The 19,332-nt window shown below is 33.4% G+C and overlaps 2 protein-coding genes across 2 annotated transcripts in view; one reads left to right on the top strand and one right to left on the bottom strand.

The window, feature by feature from the left end:
- The window catches only part of Cdc73 (cell division cycle 73), an 89,622-nt gene that overhangs the window by 47,465 nt on the left and 22,825 nt on the right, over window positions 1–19,332 (top strand). The window contains exon 11 of the mRNA XM_034513000.2: window positions 16,326–16,383. Coding sequence (XP_034368891.1) covers window positions 16,326–16,383 — 58 coding nt within the window. The remainder of the gene's footprint in view (window positions 1–16,325; window positions 16,384–19,332) is intronic.
- On the bottom strand, window positions 312–10,704 carry B3galt2 (beta-1,3-galactosyltransferase 2). The gene is made up of 2 exons (XM_034513001.2): window positions 10,078–10,704; window positions 312–5,579 (listed from the first exon to the last, which is right to left on the bottom strand). Exon 2 carries the CDS (start codon window positions 5,455–5,457, stop codon window positions 4,189–4,191), a length of 1,269 nt encoding a protein of 422 aa, XP_034368892.1. The 5' UTR covers window positions 5,458–5,579; window positions 10,078–10,704; the 3' UTR covers window positions 312–4,188.

The raw sequence follows: 19,332 nt of genomic DNA, 5'->3' as shown, positions 1-19,332 counted from the left end.
TTCAGTGTGTACTAATTGTTGTTTGCACTGCTAGGCAAAATGCTCATATGCATAAAGTAAAATAAGTACATCTCTAAGAAAAGATAGAGTATAAGTTTATATGGTACTCATTGACTCAAAATAGACAAAAACATTAATAAGAAATAGCCAATTTTCATTTCTCTAAAATCATGATTCTTCTGTATAGTTGTAGAATACAACTATATTTATATATTAGTTATATAACTAATATTATTAGTTATATAACTAATTTATATATTAGTTATATATATATATATAACTATATTTATATATTTGTATATTATTCAAAATATATTTTTGTATCCTGATTAAGTGGCAGGGGAGTTTAATAAAGCCATGTTTCACTTATTTCTAAAGTTTACCTTTTATCTATTTTGTCTTATTTTTGAAGTATTACTATGTTGCGTTGGCAGATCTAGAACTGCAGGACTCAAGTAATTGACCTGTGTGTCATCTTACCAAGTAGAAAGTAGGCAGGCTTCACCACCCTGCTTGCCTTTAATTTTGGTAGAAATTAGTTTTTCTTAGTTATGAATAACTCTTACGTTCATTTGGATTCTCTTTCTGACTACAATGCTGTGAATAAATAAAGTAGTCATTAAAAAGTTTAAGAGAGTAGGCGCTTGAGTAATTAATACAGAATTTTATATCTTTGGGATCTATGTTTTTCCTTTAAATTTTTTTGTTGTGTGTGTGTATATGTTTGTGTGTTTGTGATGGGGTGTGGGTGAAAGTGCATGGTACATACCTGTAATGGTCAGAGGACAACTTTGGTGTGTCAGTTCTCTTTTCTACTATATGGGTTCCTAGGAAAAAGGCATGGAAGTGTTTTCAATCTGTTTGTTCTTGAGACATAATCTCTCTATTATGAAGCACTGTCTGTTTTTTGAACTTGCTATGCAGACCAGGCTGACCTTGAACACTGAGCTCCACCTGCTTCTTCCTGGGATTAAAGGTGTGTGCCACCACTACTGGCTAGACTTAAATCAGGTGAGTTGGGTTTGACCCCACCACAGATCAGTAGCTGAGAACTGGTCCAGTGAGTAAATATATGCACTGAAATATTTGTATGCTACGATTATCAGTTGTGAAATTTCTAAGTGTCACTTGCCTGTTATTAACAGATATAACCTAGGGCCTAAAACAGCAGTGCACAAAATTTTCAAAATTAAAGTTACCATTCACCAATATTTGCAAAGGAGAAGAGAAAACAACCAGGGGACCAAATGTCCTTTCCCTCCCCTTTTCTTATTTATACCTAACTCGTGATGCCATATGCCATTGAGAGAACAATGGCTGTGAAATCTGTGGACCTGGCCAAAGAGAATAAGCAGAGAATGACACATAGTGGGATAAGCCAATTTTACTTGGTTTTGTACATCTGTTAGCTTCTGTCATAGCAGAACAGCACAGTAGTGGATAAGAGTATGATTCCTGAGATGGAAGCCTTTTATTACTAACTTTGTGATTTAATGTATTTAACTTCTTACATGAGCCTTTTTTATCTTTTAGTGTTACAAGTATTACATGAATAAATAAATGTATAGTACTTTTAACAGTACCAGGTACACTGCTTTCACAGTCAGTAAATAATGTGTGGTGGTGGTGTTGGTATTATTAATATTGTAGAGTTTTTGGAAATCGGGTATTTAAAAAGTTCCAATTAGTCGTTGAGGAATTTCATTACCTCTAATTTTATTCCAAACAAACTAATGTTGTAAATATTGAAATTTGTATTTTCCTCCTGAAATAACTATTAACACTTTGACTATAGTGTTACACAGTTGATTCTGTAAACTTTGCTGTGGTCAAATCAATATATTAATTTTCAAACATTTCTTATATACAAAAATTTCATAGTACTAAGGCAAACAAGATATAATTAACAACTGGTGAGACATTATATAGCAGCTTATAAAGGTAGCATTTATTGTTGAAAACTAAATTAAAAACAAATTAATAATAGAATTTTTATTTTAAAGTAAGGTTTGGTGGTTTTCCTAGTCAGGATTTAATTGTTTTAACCTAAGTTTGTTTTGAACTTCATTCTTCGTGCCTTATTTTCAAGTGCTGAGGCTGTGATAGTGTGTACTTCCTTAAAGGCAAAAGTACAGACTTTTGACAATAATAACTTGACTGGTTTAATGCCCTCTGAGGACGCAGAACATCATCAGATTCTTATTATTTTTCAAGTTTATGGAAATTATTTTAAATTGATACCTGAGAGTAAGCACTTTAGTATTTTTAAGAATTCTGTGTTTTATAAGTCAGTATTTTAAACCCAGTAATCCTATACTATTAGAGTTTTTAAATATCACTTAGGAGTTCCTTTTTTTGTTTGTTTGTTTGTTTACATACCTGTGCAGGAAACCTCACAAACATACATACTCCCCATTTTCATTTTAAACTTCTGTGGTATAAATCAGACTCAGTACACTGACAGGGTCCCTGTCTTTGACCACTGGTGTGGTTTGTTATTGTCCTCTGTGTATATCTTTTTGTGAGGTAATTTTGTTCACTACAATTACATAGAATAAATTAAGTGAACAATAAACATTAGTTAAGAGCTGGTGGATGCTCAGTAGCTGATTGCTCATAATCATTTGCTGTGGAATAGAATACTTAGGCTGCTTATTTAAAAATGGGGTATACATTTAATATAAGTAGAGCTGTATATTACTAACAAATAAAGCTTTTGTGCTTCTGGCATTTATCTTTTCATACTAGATTCAGTGTTAAAAAAGATTATTAAAATTCTGATAGGAGATATTCTGACTTAATTAAAATGTATAAATTTACATAGGATACACTATTTTAAAGTTAGTGGGCACAATTGTGTTTATTGATGTTAAAATTCATGACAGGGCCAAACAAAATATGAGAAAATTTGTTTAACATTCAGTTCAGGGCTTTGTTGTTTACCTTTTAAAAACCAATAGTACCTTGATAAAAGTGCATTAAGTAGATTGTCCACTCTAAAAGCAAATGCTTATCAAATATATGTAGCTTTCTCTCCACCATTCACTAAATGGTTTTTAATTGGTGATGCAAATATTTGTCATCTACCAAATTAAAAACTGAAGGTTTATAAACTTGGAACTGAGAGAAAGAAATAAGTCCCATAAAAGGAGTAAATGTTATCTTATGTACACCTGCTCTCAAAATATAAACTTTTCCTATATCTTGCTGTTTGGCAGATAAACATCTTAAAAATACATTGAATGAAATGACTACCTGTATTCCTTTTTTTCTTCCTTTTTAAAAACAGTACATCATCGCTGTGCTGTTATGTTACTACTTGTACTTCAGCTAGAGGAACATGATTCTGTCTTACAGACATTCTTGAAGTCAGGTATAGTTAAAGGTAATAGCACTTCCTAAGAGCGTAATGTTTTAATATATATGCAAAATTCATTGAAATATGGGCTTGCCTCTTAATACCAATGAGGAAACAAAATTTATCTATTTTGATACCTTTAATAATTCATCTTATAAAAACTTGAGCCTGAGACACATTAATTTTTCACATTTATCACATCATGTCAAAATAAGTTTCCCAGTGTAGATGAGTATTAATAAAAGAAATTAAAATAATTATAAATTATTTTTAAAAGTATATTCTTGAATGAGAATTGCATTTCTCAGACACCTGAATGCTATAAATGAGTTTATGGAATAACTTAACTAAATCTTATTGCATGTAGTATAAATCAAGAGTCAGGTCAGAAAATTTGTTCTTTGCACAATTACAAAGTTCCCTTAAAATCAATAGTATTGTCTTATTTACATGTAGTTATATGGTGAAATCAAAGGTAAATCTAAGAATCTTTTTACTGTCTTCATTTCTTAAGATTTATATAGAAAATGTATGCAGATACATTGTATCAGTTCCTAATGTAAGACTTGAACCATTTATGTATGCATGCTTATTATTGCATGTTAATATAGAGAATTTTCTTACACAGTTATTTAAATAGGCTCTGTTGGGATACCTTTTTGTCACAATTTGTAATTTTTTGAATTAGCTTATTCAGAAATTAAAAAAATAGCTTTGAATTCCTTTATGTGATGAGTTGAACTAAAACTTGTCCTATGTATATAATAAGTTTTAACTATACATGCTTTAAACAATATTTACAGATTTTCCATTTGAACAAAAATAGTCTTCTAGTGTAGTTTGCGGTGCCGATACCTGCCCGCCTTTTCCTTTGCTGCATTGGCACAGGCGTTGTGCTTATTTTGTTGTAAATGGTTCCAGTATTTTATCAGTTCACTAGGCTGGAACTGATGAGAGGTAATTAGGTGGCTGTATTTACAGCTTGAATAAGAAACTCGCCAGTGATTGAACACAAACTCATTGGGAGGGGGCACAGGATCAACTCTCAGCTTGGCAAGACAGATCCCGACATATACATCTTCCAAGTGCAAACGACGGATACCTAAAGAAACCTTAAATATCTTTTCTGCCAGATCCCCAGAGAAAACATAGCCAGTTCCTGAGCAGAAGACAGGGTAGCGCTCGCTTGGGTAAAGGTCTGGTGGCATGTACCACTTGCTGTCTTTGTTTCTGTTCGGTGCATATCCTCTCATTAGATAGCCAGTAAAATAGTTATGTCTAGGAGGCATGTCTGGCTTTAGTAACTTGTGTATTAAGTATTCCGTGTTGACAAACATGTCACTGTCTGTTTTCATAACATATGGAGTATGTGGACAGTATGTTGCAACCCAGTTCATACCCATTAGTGTTTTAATGGTCAGATTATAATATGTATCTAAATATTCCTGTTGAATTATATCATGATACTGTCTGCTTTCTTCTTGAATTGCATGTTGAAGATAGCCATTTAGCTTAATACTTATGCCCAACAAAAAAATCCGTGTGATTTGGATGCCAGGTGCTAAAGTTTCATTGCCCCAAGTTTGTCGTATAGCTCTTCTTGCTTCTATTTGTCCAGGTTCTGCCGCTATTAATAGTATTAAAAATGGACTTTTTTCTTGGCATTTTTCAGGCTCATTGATAATATATTTGAAGCGGTAAGAGTTTGGACGTCCAGTACCTTTTTCATTATAAATGCTTCCATTGGCACTGAGAGTATTCTCCAGTCCTGTAACTCCTTGTGGTGATAGCTCTGTGTTATTGGAGTTAGTTGCTGTTTGAGGCCTCAAAGTCTGAGGAACTACTTCTTTCCAGATGTTCCGAAGGGAGCTATGGTTTGTCTCACTTTTTGTAGAACGAAATCCTCGGAAAGTATATGTCACAGGATTTTCTTTGAATCCTGGTCTGCCTGGTAACCAGTCATGATGATTGAAAAACAAAAACATAGCAAAAAGAAACACTAGAGAAAGTATACCCATAAGGTGAGTCCGGAACAGAGACCTCTTAGCATTCCAGGTCATTTTTGCAAAGCAGCAGTGTCTTCTTCTCCACTGAAGCATGTTGTAAATATCCAGTAATAGTAACAGTTGTATGTGGCCAAAAACACCGTTGTTGTTTCCTGAATCAATACTGTTCTTGACTCATCGTTTTCTGGTTCAGTTACACGTCCCTCGACGTCATTCTATAAAGATGAAGCATAATGATTTACAAAATGCAAATTCTTGCAAACTGCCTTAAAAAGTCAGGTAATAAAAGGACCTTTTTAAGCTGAGAAAAAAAAAAAAACAGGATAAGGCAACATAAAATCACTGACAAGATTTATGTCTTTAAAAAATATTCTTGTAGTCTTTGTAGTACAAATGAACATTTAGAAGATAAGTGATAGATTAATTCTATTTTACTCACTTGATGATCTCGGTAGCTCTGCTTGTCTGTTCCTTTGACCTAAACGGTTTTAATGTTGAGTCATGTAGAAAAATGCTTTTAGATTTCTGACAAAGGCTCTGTAAGAGGGCCTTCAGAACAGATGGAAAATTTATTGACATTAATTAAAATTGATTTGACATACCATGGCGGTATGGTGCACAGTAAGTGGCCTTTTTCATAAAATGGACATGTATTGGTTTTGGGACAGACGGTGCAGGTTTAATTGTGGCAGAGTTCAGTTAGTCACAGTACACTGCTTGGAATGTTTCCAGTGGGGCCCCCTCCTCGCCTGTGTCAAAAAGTCAGTGAGAAGATACACCTGTCAAAATTAATTTTTTGGATTTAGTGAGTTCAGTGTGATATTTTAGACAGCAATAAATAGCATTTTACAGTACTTTGTTAATTTTAACCATCCACCTTAAATAGGATATCAGTCTTATTTATCAGTGGTTTTGATAAAGAGTATGTATTTTGCAGTTTTTCTGGACTTCTTGAAAAAAAAAATAGACAACAGATCCTACTATTGTGAACTGCTTTAAATACCACAAAATAAATTTTAAAATATTCTTGAATTATACTTTTTTGCATAATCTGCAATACCAGAAATTAGTTTAATTTTAAAGTCTTTATAATAGCATAATACTTGAAGTTCTAGATCTTTCAGAAGTTTTAAGTGGCTCACAAGAAATTAGTGATGCCTTAGTGAAAACTGGCTGTTTTGCAAGAGGCTTTTTCAGCATAGCATAAACTTACTTGTATTTGCTGGCTTTCCCCCCTCCCCCCTATTCATAGATGTTTCTAGATGAAAAAGTGAGGCTCATAGAAGTAGTTTGAATTCCAATAAATGGTGTTTTAAGAAATAGAGACACATATCTGGTTTTGGCTCTTTTCAGTTATTTAAATAAAAAGAGAACAAACCCAAAATAGAAGTCATTTATATAATCATTAATTTTGAGAATGTCATTATTAACAAGAAGTGATTTTTTTTCTATTCATTGAAATAATTTCTTTAAACAAAGGAAATAAAAATTTTAACATAGCCAGTAATTTCAAATTATATGTGTGAATGCTTTTGCTTATATAATAATCTACTTATGATAGTAGTGTGGCTTAACATTGACACAAATGCATTTGAAAAATAATAGAATTTACAAGTAAGTTCTAAAAAAATTGAGTGATTGTAGCATAAAAAATTGAGTGATTGTAGCATAAAATTTACACACACACCTTTCAATTACTGCTTGAAAGTGTTAGATGGCTGTGAATGAAGTACTATTCTAGTAACAACCACTAGGAGGAGCAAGTAGGTGGGAATTTGAACAGATTTCTAATGTGTAACAGGCACTAAGGTTTGATCTTGTTTCTGAAAATGAATGGTGCTCTTAGTGATTACACTATATCTCAATCTTAAAAAGTAATCACACACACACACACACACACACACACACACACACACACACACGAACAGTGGTTTCTAAGAACTCTAATATGCCTAGTTTTATTTACATGATTTTAAATCTTACAATATTCTCTAGAGACCAAAGCTATTACATTCTTTGCAACATGGTTTCTACATGACATGAGTTTGAAATTACATAGCTTTATGGCCTGATTTGGAAATGATTTTTCATGCTTGTACTTATAACTAGATGCCATTCTATTTAAAGCAGAATACTATTTTAAAGAGTGCATATGAAAATTACATTATGTGGTAGATATTAATGACACTCCAACTTCATAATGAGACTGGGTACTAAAGGGTTATGTATATAAATTTAAAAACAAAGTTACTTTGGAAAGTTCATTAGATCTGTTTCAAGTATTATAAATATAACGTATCAGCTTTGTTTTGATATAACAGTGCTTAGAACATGGCTGAGATCCAGTCATTCAGATACTTTAAAAGTGCAAACTTTGTTAAAGAAAAACAGTTCAAAATGAATTAAATTCAAGGTCAGATATTTCAATGAATGGATAGAAGAACTTAAAGGAATGAAGTATTGCAGTAAGATATTGTTTACAAGAAAACAGTGTCCCTGAAATGATATTCCAAAGTGTTTGAATATTACAGGAATATTATAGATTTCAATCTATAAGATATAAAAACACACTTAATTATTATTATAATTAAAACAGAAAAGATCTATTTTTTACAAAAATCTATTCAAAAACATGGCAAAATTTTAATCTTAGTTTTGTTCTTATTTTAAAGAACTAATATTCAACAATTTTATTGTAATTTATTTAGCATACATTCATAAGTGGTTCTACTATGATTTTATAAGATGCAGATGTGTCTTAATTTAAATTTTATGAGAATTGTATGTTTATTAAGTATTAATCTAGGAGGGCTTGAAATTCCTGCACAAATAGACCTGTTTGATAACCTCCCATTGATAAACGGCATCTAGCCTTAAATTCATTTTTTTCTAAAGTTTTTCAGGATAGAGATCTTTCTTTCTCTGCCTCTCTGCCCCTCCCCCCCTCTGTCTCTCTGTCTCTCTGTCTCTGCCTCTGCCTCTCTCTGTGTGTGTGTGTATGCATGCTGTTAAAAAGAAAGTAAAATTGCTGTAACTATTCCTCCTTTTGTTAGATGATAAAATTATTCACAGGTTAATGCCTGTTGAATATTAGTTCTCGAAAATAAGAAGAAAACTAAGAGTTAAAATTTTGCCATGTCTTTTAATAGATTTTTAAAAAAATAGATGTTTTCTGTTTTAATTATTATAATTTAAGTGTGTTTTTATATCTTATAGATTGAAATTTATAAGGATGTTACTCTTAAATGTATCCTTCTGTAGAGTTTATGTCCTTTGACTTTTAAAAGTTGATACAAATATATTAGTTTTTTAAAGACAGTCTTAGATCTAAATGATACTTTGATAAGAAAAACTTGTATACTTTTAAAGCTTTGAAATACTTAGTTTATAAAACTTCTTAATTTCTAATAAAGATACCAAGAGAGGCCAGGTTTTTTAAATCATGATTAGTTTCTGATTTTAATCTTTATCAGAGTAAAGATACTTAGTTATGATTGGGAATTGATATTGATATACAAGGTCTAATACACTCATTCAATCTTAATTTTACAACACAGTGCTTTCATAGATTTAAAATTTTCTGCTTTTTGTGATTGTTAGTACGGTAGTAAGTTTTATGAAAGTGAGAGGAAGACTCAAAATACTTAAAAGGTTTGTAAAATTTTAGGAATATCTTTGAGTCCCTGAGCCCTGAGTCCTCTAAAATTGATTGTTCCCAGGATAGTTTTTTCTGTCCTACAGACACATATAGAGGCAGTAGGCAGGTCATTATTACATGTAAGTACAGCCTAGAAACCTACTGTTGATATTAATTTGACCTTGTATTTGACCATTATTAATGGGTATTTCATATTAAACTATTTTATGCTAGATTTCTAATTTCACGTTTATAATTACCTCCAAGAACAGTCTTACACTCGGTTATTTAGAATCACTGTTACTGCAAAGCTCCGTGTTTCACTCATGTTTAGAGCAACTATTGACATCTCTTTGTTTAAAGTTGTATTCATTGATACTGTAATAACATGTGACTGACTACTGTGGTGGTGTTATGCTTTGCATAAACTCACTAGCTTTTAATCTGATGGCTAATGTTGTAATTTGTAGTATCTTCTTAAAGCTCAGTAACACTTAAAATTTGCTGATGTACTCCTGAATTGTGTTTGCTATCTCTATCTGGAGAGAGAGATATTAGAGAGAAGATATTACTATGAACTGTTAAGATTTTGTTTTGAAAGGATTTTCTAAAAATACCTCAAGATATTAAGATCATATTTCATGCTATTTAATATAATTTTACTCCTCTGTCTCTTGATAACTATTTTAAAGAACGTGCCTTAATTTATTAGATAAGGAATCAATTTGACCTCATTTGCTAGAGAATTGCTGTTTTTTTTTAAAAGGGCTAGAGAACTCTTTTTTTTCTTTTTAGTTTAATTTCTCAGAGAACCTTTTCAGTAAATCTAGTTACTATTTGATTTTCCTTTTAATGTTACAATCCTGCAGAATTACTCCCAGCTACATATTTAATTGAATAAAGCAACGACAGCTTGTCTAGTAGAAAAGGCAAATTTAAAATCATGTATTTAGAAACCTTTTCATAGTTTCAAGGGCAGTGAACTGTATGAACTTGTTTATCAAGTGTATTAGTTCCTGTAGGGTTATGAAATTAAAACACATTTAATGAACATTGTACACAAGACAGCAACATACCTTTCTTTCTTGGTCAGACCATTAGATGGAGAGGATTATGTCTACTGAAAATACTTTTGGCACGCCATCACTTCAGCAAAAAACGATGCTATCGAACATGCGCACATCCCCCAACAGTCTGCCTCCTGTGATTGCTTTTCACAGTATCCAAAGTGTCCATCTGTCGGGGTGTCTTCGAGTTACCCTTCTTGTTCATATGTCTATATCCTAGTCTTCAGAGAGGTTTCCTTTCTTTCATTTTCTCTCTTTTATTAAACAAAAGAGCTGTAGTTGTCTGTTGTATTTGGTGCACAGTTGACTCTTTCCGACAGTTGATGCATTGAAGCCCTTTACATCTGCTGTATTCCCGGCTGGACAATGCAGTGCTGTATTCTCTTCTCAGTATCCATATTTCTAGTAACAGCGCTGAGCTGCAATGTTAAGCAGCAGAGCTGGGGTTTAGTGTTTCAGTTGCATTGAGGGGGGGAAAAAGGCTTTGCCTCTCTCCGTCGTGGTTGCCTGGCAGCTGCAGGAAGGATTTTTTGAGCAGTTTTCCTGGGGTTTTAGTCTGTAATGTGAAATGCACGGTTCTTCTGTGCTGCACAGGCAGGCAGCAGTTTAAATGTGGGCTTGACAGATGCTGTCTCTGACAGAGCAGAATTTAACGTCACTGCTTGGCTGAGTCCCACGTGATTGTTTGCGTTCATTTTGACTAAAAACCCAAGGTAGGGAAAAGCTTAGAAATCTTCCTTCCATGAGATACATTATATTTATTCAGAACAAATACAAGTATTATGATGAAATGGAGGTTATTTTTTTAATCTTTATTTGAACTTATGCACAGGCTTTCTAAATATTTTCTGTGTTGAATGGTGGCTTTCATGTTTCTTACAAGCTTCTGTAGAACAGAAGTAATAAAAGCTTTTACATGTAAGTTGGTGTCAATTAACTCTTTCAGTACATTCCTGCTCTTAAAGTTTTTGTCTAATTGTTCTGATTTTCTCGTCTAGTTAAAACTCATTTATTATCTATTGTCTGTAACTTAGATTTCCTCCCCTGCCTTCTACAGCTTATCTAAATCAGTTGCCTTGGATTATTTATGTTGTGATACTTTTTTGCTCTGTGCAGTTTTTAGTGTTCTTGAAAGTAGTAAATTTTAAATCACTTTCTTGTTATCAACATTAAAATATTTTTATGCAAAATTATGTGTATCACAGAATTAAAAATGATATAAAAGATATAACACACATCTATAGATTTTCTTGATGATTGATGAGTAGTTCTGTAGGATTGATTGCATTTTGACTAAAAATCTTAGAGACAACCTTGGGACTTTTGCTTCTTTTATAGAAAATAGTGTGTACGTGTGTGTGTGTGTATGTGTGTGTGTGTGTGTGTGTGTGTGTTGCAGATGTGTGTTTAAATAAGTATAGTGATGAGCTAGAGTCATTGCTTCTAGTAATGTTTAATACTTTAAAAAATGGTTTAGTAAAATGCCATCAAACAGTTTTTTTATTTTTTTTAAAGCATTAGAGACTCTGAAATCCTCTGGTATACTTATCTAAGTGCCTGAGCATTTGGGCATTTTTTTTTTTTTTCTTTTTCTAGGAGAGTACTGGGGCAGGTTTTTATGTTACTTGTTTTTATGACCATAACTAACATTTCCCCTCCGATATTCTAGAGACAGTAACTATACAGTTTTAGAACTTATACTATATATTTTAGGGATACAGACTCCATCCATTTTCACAGAACATGATATATTATTTTAGGTGAATAAAAATTACAGTTCCTCTAATAGTATTCAATTATTTGTCTCTATGTGTTACAGTGTGCTTTGTTGGTTTAGGTATACCCTATGACTGTCCTACTTTGTATCTTACACCTCCTTGAAATGATAGAACAGTAAAAAAGAAGAAGCAAGAGAACTATAAGGAGAAACTTAAAGCTTAGAACTTTGGCTTTTCTTAGTTGGAAGAGGAATAAACCCCTGTTTCTTAGTATTTGGTTCTTAAAGCTCCATACTATATATATTCTTTGCTGCACTTTTTTTCCCTTGCCTTCATAGACAAATTATTGGCTCTGTTTAAATTATTTCTCCAAAGTAGAAGTGGCCTTTTTAATATCAGTGATTTCTAATATTGGGATTTAACTGAGATTAGAGGTCTGTACAATTATTGGCTATTCCAAATTAGATTGAGTGATAAGTACCTGAGCTGGTTGTAAATGATATTCCCTTATGATAATTTTATTATTCTAATATCTGTTTTACAGATGAGGAACTTGTACCCAGAGTTCTGTAATAATTAACCTAAACACCAGCTACTTACTGATGGGAAAATGGGTAGTTCAGAATTTTGAAATGGGATTATTTAAAGTTTTAAAATCCGGATTCCTATAATCTGTTTTTAAACATTATACTACATGGCTGCTGAAGAAATTGTGAATGTTTCCACCCAAATATTGACATAGTACCCCAGGAGTCATTAATGGAATACTGAATGTATTTACTTTTTTCATTAAATGTTAACATCACACTACTATATGCTAACATGTACCTTAATGCACAGCTTATTAATTATTGGGAATATGAGGATGACTGAATACATTTTTCATTCTTTTCCTAGGGAAGGAGAAAATAACTACTCTGCTACTTACTTTTAATATATTTTAAATTCATCTTTTGATGATACTTAGAGCAGGATAGTGCTAGATAAGTTCTCTACTTATGATTTACATCCCCCCGCAATGTCTTTCTTTAATTTTTATTAAAAGGTGTTTTTATTTTTAATTACGGTAGTTATACATATTGGTGAGGTACCAGTGGGACATTTTACATAATATGTAGGGATCATCCTAGAACAACTGGCATATACATCACTTCTGAGATGGCCTTTTTATGTACTGAGTGAGATTTATTATGGATCTCAGTTACGAAGGGCTTTATGGATAACTCAGTAATGGTTCCTGTCTATGTTGGGTTCAAGCCTGAATTACCAACTAGTCAGATTTTTTTTTTTTTTTCTAATGCTTGTTATGGAGCAAGTGTTTATGACAAGATTCCTAAGACTGGTAACTAGGCAGTGTGCATCAGGTATAGTAGTCACATACACAGTGATCAATAATTTAAATAAAATTATATTTAGTATCTGTACTTTTTTTTCTTAAGATTTAAGTTGATTAACAGCTTATGGTATAGAAGAATGAGATAAATTTTCCTTTAGTGATGTTTTCTAAGAACTTCAGGTTTCCAAGCAAGAGAAATGGTAAAAATCTGTTATGTCGCAATCTTGTAAAAATTTTAGTCTAGTTTCTTTCAAATCTGAATTCTATGGTTAAACTAACTCCATAAATGTGGCAGGTTTCTTTGTCTAATTCTGCAAACTGACTTGCTAGGTTTTATACTTATAAGTGGTGTGTAATTATTGCTTACATAGGTCTGTTTTTATTTTTTATAACACTGGCCTAAGGGGGGGGGGATGTATCTATTACTTTGAATATTTTGATCTAAGCTATCCAGCTGGTTTTGTTATTGTTGTTTATTTATATTTTGTTTTAAAGTTTTCCTAGACATGTCTATAATTAACCCTTAAGGAATAGAAATTTATAGAAGGGATTTGAAAAGCTACCTAATTTCTTTTGTTTTTTTTCGAGACAGGGTTTCTCTGTGTAGCCCTGGCTGTCCCGGAACTCCCTCTGTAGACCAGGCTGGCCTCGAACTCAGAAATCCGCCTGCCTCTGCCTCCCAAGTGCTGGGATTAAAGGCGTGCGCCACCACTGCCCGGCCTAATTTCTTATTTCTACTAAATACACAAAAATTATTCCTTTATCCATAGTTTCTGGTTCTGAGTGGTTTGCATGATATAAAATAGCACTAACTTTGAATCATCTTTTTATTATTGTGTGTAAGTTCCATCATATATCCTTGATTTTAAAAAGATTGACAAGAAATGCGGGTACACTTCAAACACTGAGCTTTTGGAGTTGAATAACACAAGAAGGGAGCCATAAATCTAGTCTTGCCTACATTGGTCTTCTTTGTGTTTGTGTTTTGGTGTGTCTCCTATATTCGACACTTATTTCAGCTCATGAGAAGAACTAAATACTTTTTTATTTCAGTACTATTTTTTGAAACAGTTCTGATTTTCATCAAGTTTATTTGAAAATTACTATTTTCCATAGTTATCTAGGGACTAGAAATTAATCACCACTAATTTCTTACCTCAGCTAACCAGCATCAGTTGCTCAGTATTCCCTTCTATTTTGGACTCTAAATCCAGGACTATATGGCCTAAGCTGCCGAATTCTGCTGCTTGCTGGGGCTGGAACATGGCCCCTTGTTCTATAACATTATCACCAGCTTTCTGTTTTCCAAGTCCTTCACTATCTTAAGCCTGGCTGTTCTGGAACTTGCTCTGTAGATTGACCTTGAAGCCACAGATCTGTATGACTTTGTCACCTGAATGCTGGGATTAATTGTGTGTGCTACCACACTTAGACCTAAGCTTTTCTCTACTTGGAACTTGCTCTGTACCAGGCTGGCCTTGAACTCAGAGATTTGCTTGCCTCTATCTTTTGGGATTAAAGGCTTGTACTACCTTGCCTGGACCTAAGTTTTTCATGGGCACTATTCCTTAAGATCTGGATCAAAAGCCTGTGTCCTCCATTTCTGGATTATAGTTCATTCCAGATTAGAAGTTCAAATGAAAGCAATAACCATATATAATAACACCTATATATAATTATTCCTTGTTTAATGGCAAATGCATAAACACCCAGCTTATCTGGGTGACCCCTTATCCCAAAGTCACCATTCTCTTAATCTGTTTAGCTCCTTGAACATAGGATTCAGCTCTATTCTACTTCTTGGCACAGAGCCCCTTTCTTCTTTGAACCATACACTTTGTACTTTTATTTTTGAAGCTTCCTCATTTTCATCAAAAGGCTCTTCATTAAAGTGAATTTTAGTAACCACATAACAGGATTTATACCAGGCTGTTTTGAGACTCGCTTTGTCAAAGCAATTAATCTAGATCTCTTCACCTTATCCCCAGGCAGACTCTTTGGGAAATGGCAAAAAACAGCCACATTCTTCACCAAAATATCATAAGAACAGTCTTTCAGCCACGTGGAAAAATTTTCTCCTCTGAAACCTTTTGAGCCAGGCTTCCACATTTCAAATTATCCTCAGCAACAAGTTCTTCCATATTCCTGCTAGGATAGTCCATTAAGCCCTACGTAAAGATTTCCACTGCTTTCCAAATCCAAAGTCCTCAAATCCACATTCTTCCAAACAAAAGCATAGTCAGGCCTATCACATTAATACCACACTCCTGGTACCAACTTCGGTCTTTGTTAGGGTTTCATTGCTGTGAAGAGACACTGTGGCCATGGTAACTCTTATAAAGGATAACCTTTAATTGGGGCTGGCTTATAGGTACATTATGGCAAGAAGTATGGCAGCAGCCAGGCAGTTATGGTATTGGAGAAGCTGAGAGTTCTTCCTCTTGTTCCAAAGGCAGCTAGACACCTCCTAATAGTGTCACTCCCTGGGCCAACCATATTCAAAGCACCACAGTGTTATTACATCTTTTTAATTCGAGATTGTGTGTCATTTAACCATTTTGGCATTTTTATAGGAAAAATTAGGGTTGACTTTAAAATAGACTAGGATGTGTCTTATGTGTACATGGCCTTAAGCTTGATTCCCAGCCCTTCATTGAAAATTGGCTTCAAAAGTTAAAAAAGTCAAGTAGTACCATTTTTGAAAATATTATTTTTTTAAAGCAATTAAATCATTAAAAATATTACTTCTCTTTAGTAGTTGTTCATTGGTAACACTGTTCATTTTTATTACTATACAGTCTTTTAAAGTACTATAAAAGATAAGGAGGGCTTTTGTTTGTTTTGCCTCATGGTTGTAGGGTCTATTTTGTCAAGATAGACTGCCACCAGCAGCAGCTCTGGCTATGACACTGGTAAATTTTTTTAGGGGTGGGGACTTTTTGAGACAGGATCTCATATGTTGCCCAAAATGGCCTACAACTCACTATGTATATAGCATCAGCTGTTCTCAGACACACAACAGTCTCCTGTCTCAGCCTTTTACTAAATATTTTATTATTTAATTTTATTTTTTTAAACTTATAGATCTTGGCCAAATGGGAAACTAACTGAATGGGAGAGCTTTATGAGGTCTCTTTAAAGTGTTTAATTGTTATTTAATGAACTTTGATGTGATGTCATACATCAATTTTTATCTTTTAAAGGAAGGTGCATCTGCCCGTAAGACTCAAACTCCTGCAGCCCAGCCTGTACCTAGACCAGGTAAAAATATATATAATTTCGATTTTTTTTCTAGATGGTCTTGTTTTTGATGTGTAGTAATCTGAAGAAAACATTGTTTTGCTTAAAATACACCAAAAGGCCATTTCTCTTCAATGCTGATTTTAGTCATCAGCATTCTGTAAGCTGGTCTTAAACTATGGTGATATACACAAAATGCTTATTAAAGTTTGGCCAGCGTCCTTGATCTTTTTATTCATAGCAGAAAAACAAAGAAGTTAAAATGTATAGTTTTACAGAATCTTTAAAATCTATATTTTTAATATTATTTACTGGACTATCTTTTTCTCAATTTGAGTTAAAGACTTGATTACTTATTTGTTTATATCACAAAATATCTGACCAAAACAATTTATAGACGGAAGGGTTATTTTCATTCAGAATTTAAAGGTATAGTTCATTATCAAGGGAAATTACTGAAGCAGGAGCTTGAGGAAGCTGATCACACTGCATCCATGGTTAGGAAGCAGAGGGAGATTAATAGTTAGCTCCATTAGCTTTCTCTTGTTCATGCAGTATGGAATCCTAGCACCTGAAGTAATGCCATCTATATTCAAGATGCCTTCTCACCTTGATTAATATGATTTAGATAATCTGTCACAGACATTTCCAGAGGCTAACATAATCTAGACAGTCTCAGACATGACTAGAGGCTTGTGTCTTAGGTTATTCTAGATCCTGTCAAGATCATAGAAATCAACAACAAAGTAGTTATGTGACACTGTAACAGTAACATACAAATGTACACCATGGAGGATATTTTGAATAATTGAGTAATTTGATGTAGTTGAAGAGTTAAAGGACATTTTTATGTTAATATTTTTGTTTTAGGTTAAGATTTGTTTCAAAAGCTCTGTGTATTTCTTTATTTTAATAATTCTTTGTTCTGTGTTCATAATCTATGCAAATTTGGATTATTTTTTTTTCTATAGAAGTTCAGTATGTGCTGCTGAGCACTAAGAAGTTCTGTAATCACATTTTAAAATAGTAGCTAGGCAAGGTTGCTATTGAAGTGTTTTAGAGTTTGTCTTTTCTTCTTGGTACCTAAAAAACGATCCATGGTGATCCATGTAAGCACTAATAATATATTCCTATTGTTTTCTATGTAATCTTTGCCAGAATTAGGATAAGCTAAAGAGCACTTTCTAGGAAGAAGGAAAAAAGAAAAGAATGACAGATGACTATGGATTCAGAGAATAATGTCTATAAAGTATAGCTACATTAGAAAAGCAGCTATATACTTTTTTTTTAGAATGGAAGGATATGAAGTTGTGGTTTGTCAGTCTAATGAAGATTACATAAGAGATTCAGAAATGACAAGGTAAAACAAAAAGAATCACCTTGAGGATCCTTTCATTTTATATTCTGTGAATTAATACGAACTCATTTTGTAGTTTCTCAAAATCAGTATACAAAACAGGAGTAGAAGGAAGTTATTGTACTCAAGTGTATGTGTGTAGAGATGGAAGATAAGGGGTGCTGGCATTTGAATGTGAAATGTCCCAATAGTTTCATGGGTCTGAATACTTGTTTCCCAACCCAGTGATGCTATTTGGGAAAGTTGTGAAAGTTTCACAGGTGGAGGAAAGGCACTAGGGATGGTCCTGGAGGCTTTCTATCCTGGTCCCACTTCGTGTTCAACTGCTGCTTCCTCCTTCTGTATGCTTCCCTTTCCTGCTGTCATGGCTTTTTCCGCAATAATGGGCTATCTCTCTTTGGAACTGTAAGCCAAGGTAGACCCTTTCTCCCATAGGCTTCCTTTGTCAATTATTAAGTATATTTGTGAGCTTGTGTGTGTGTACATTGTGCATTCCACAGAGCACATATATAAGAGGACATTTTCTCTTTTTACTGTGTGAGTTCTGGGCATTGAACATAGGTTTGACAGCAGGCCCCTTTATCTGCTGAGCCATCTTGTCAGTCTTGTCCAGGGTATTTTGTCAGAACAACAAGTTAATTATGAAAAGAAGAGGTTTTTCACAATCAAATGTGTGAAGTATCAGGTTCTGAAATTTTCAACTCTTAGTATCTTATGCTGCTTTTTCATGTGCTCTACCCAAGTACAATGAAGTTTTAACTAATAGAAGAAATTTAGTTAAATAGAAATTTAGAAATCTCAGATATGCCCCTTTTCTCCCCCCCTCTCTCCCCCTCCCTCTTTTCTTTCATTCCATCTATTCAAAGTCAGGGTAATTATTTTTGTGAGCACTTTTTTTCCTATGGAAATGTTTGTTACATGGTATTTCTCAATTTGAAGGGAGTATTGTTTAATATTTGACATGTTCATTTGCTATTTTATGTTGGAGGCCAGCTCTGGCAGTGTGTTCAGCAATCCAAGGAGGAGATGTAGGTTCGGCAACTATGTAAAGCAGGGACACATTCACACATACTGTGGGTGAAACATGGCTCTGGCAAATTGATTTTTTTTTTTTTTCCTTCCACAGCTTATATCCTACAGGAAAATCTTTTATGCAGTATAAAAGATACAATGTAGTTACAGTCTCTTTTTCTTTAAGTGAATGATTACAATGAGTGTAAGTTAAAAGAAAAAAAACCCAGCAGATTCCCCTACACCCTTACATGATTAAACGTTTTACATTTTACAGGCGAAAATCAAATTAATCCTAAGAATCCACTACATTCGTGTCTAAGCAAAGTGTAAGCAAGCAAGGCAGTTCTCTTACTGGGAGGCTGAAATTTTACAAAGAAAGAATCAATCATTTTATTATTTATCTTAAAATGCAATGTTATAAAAATTCTAAAAGAATCATAAATCTAAACTTTTATACATATAAGAAGCAATTAGTCAATTCTAATTAATTCTTTAAATCTTCAGGCTGTGTACCTACATACGACCAATTTTTATTAAATCATATCCAGAAGTCAAGGGCAAAAATGGGTACAAGAAATTAGTCATGGCTTTGATCACCA

The sequence above is a fragment of the Arvicanthis niloticus genome, chromosome 10, assembly GCF_011762505.2.
Source record: "Arvicanthis niloticus isolate mArvNil1 chromosome 10, mArvNil1.pat.X, whole genome shotgun sequence".
In the NCBI taxonomy this organism is placed as follows: domain Eukaryota; kingdom Metazoa; phylum Chordata; class Mammalia; order Rodentia; family Muridae; genus Arvicanthis; species Arvicanthis niloticus.
The sequence above is the reverse complement of the archived record's forward strand: the minus strand, read 5'-3'. Positions and strand labels throughout refer to the sequence as shown.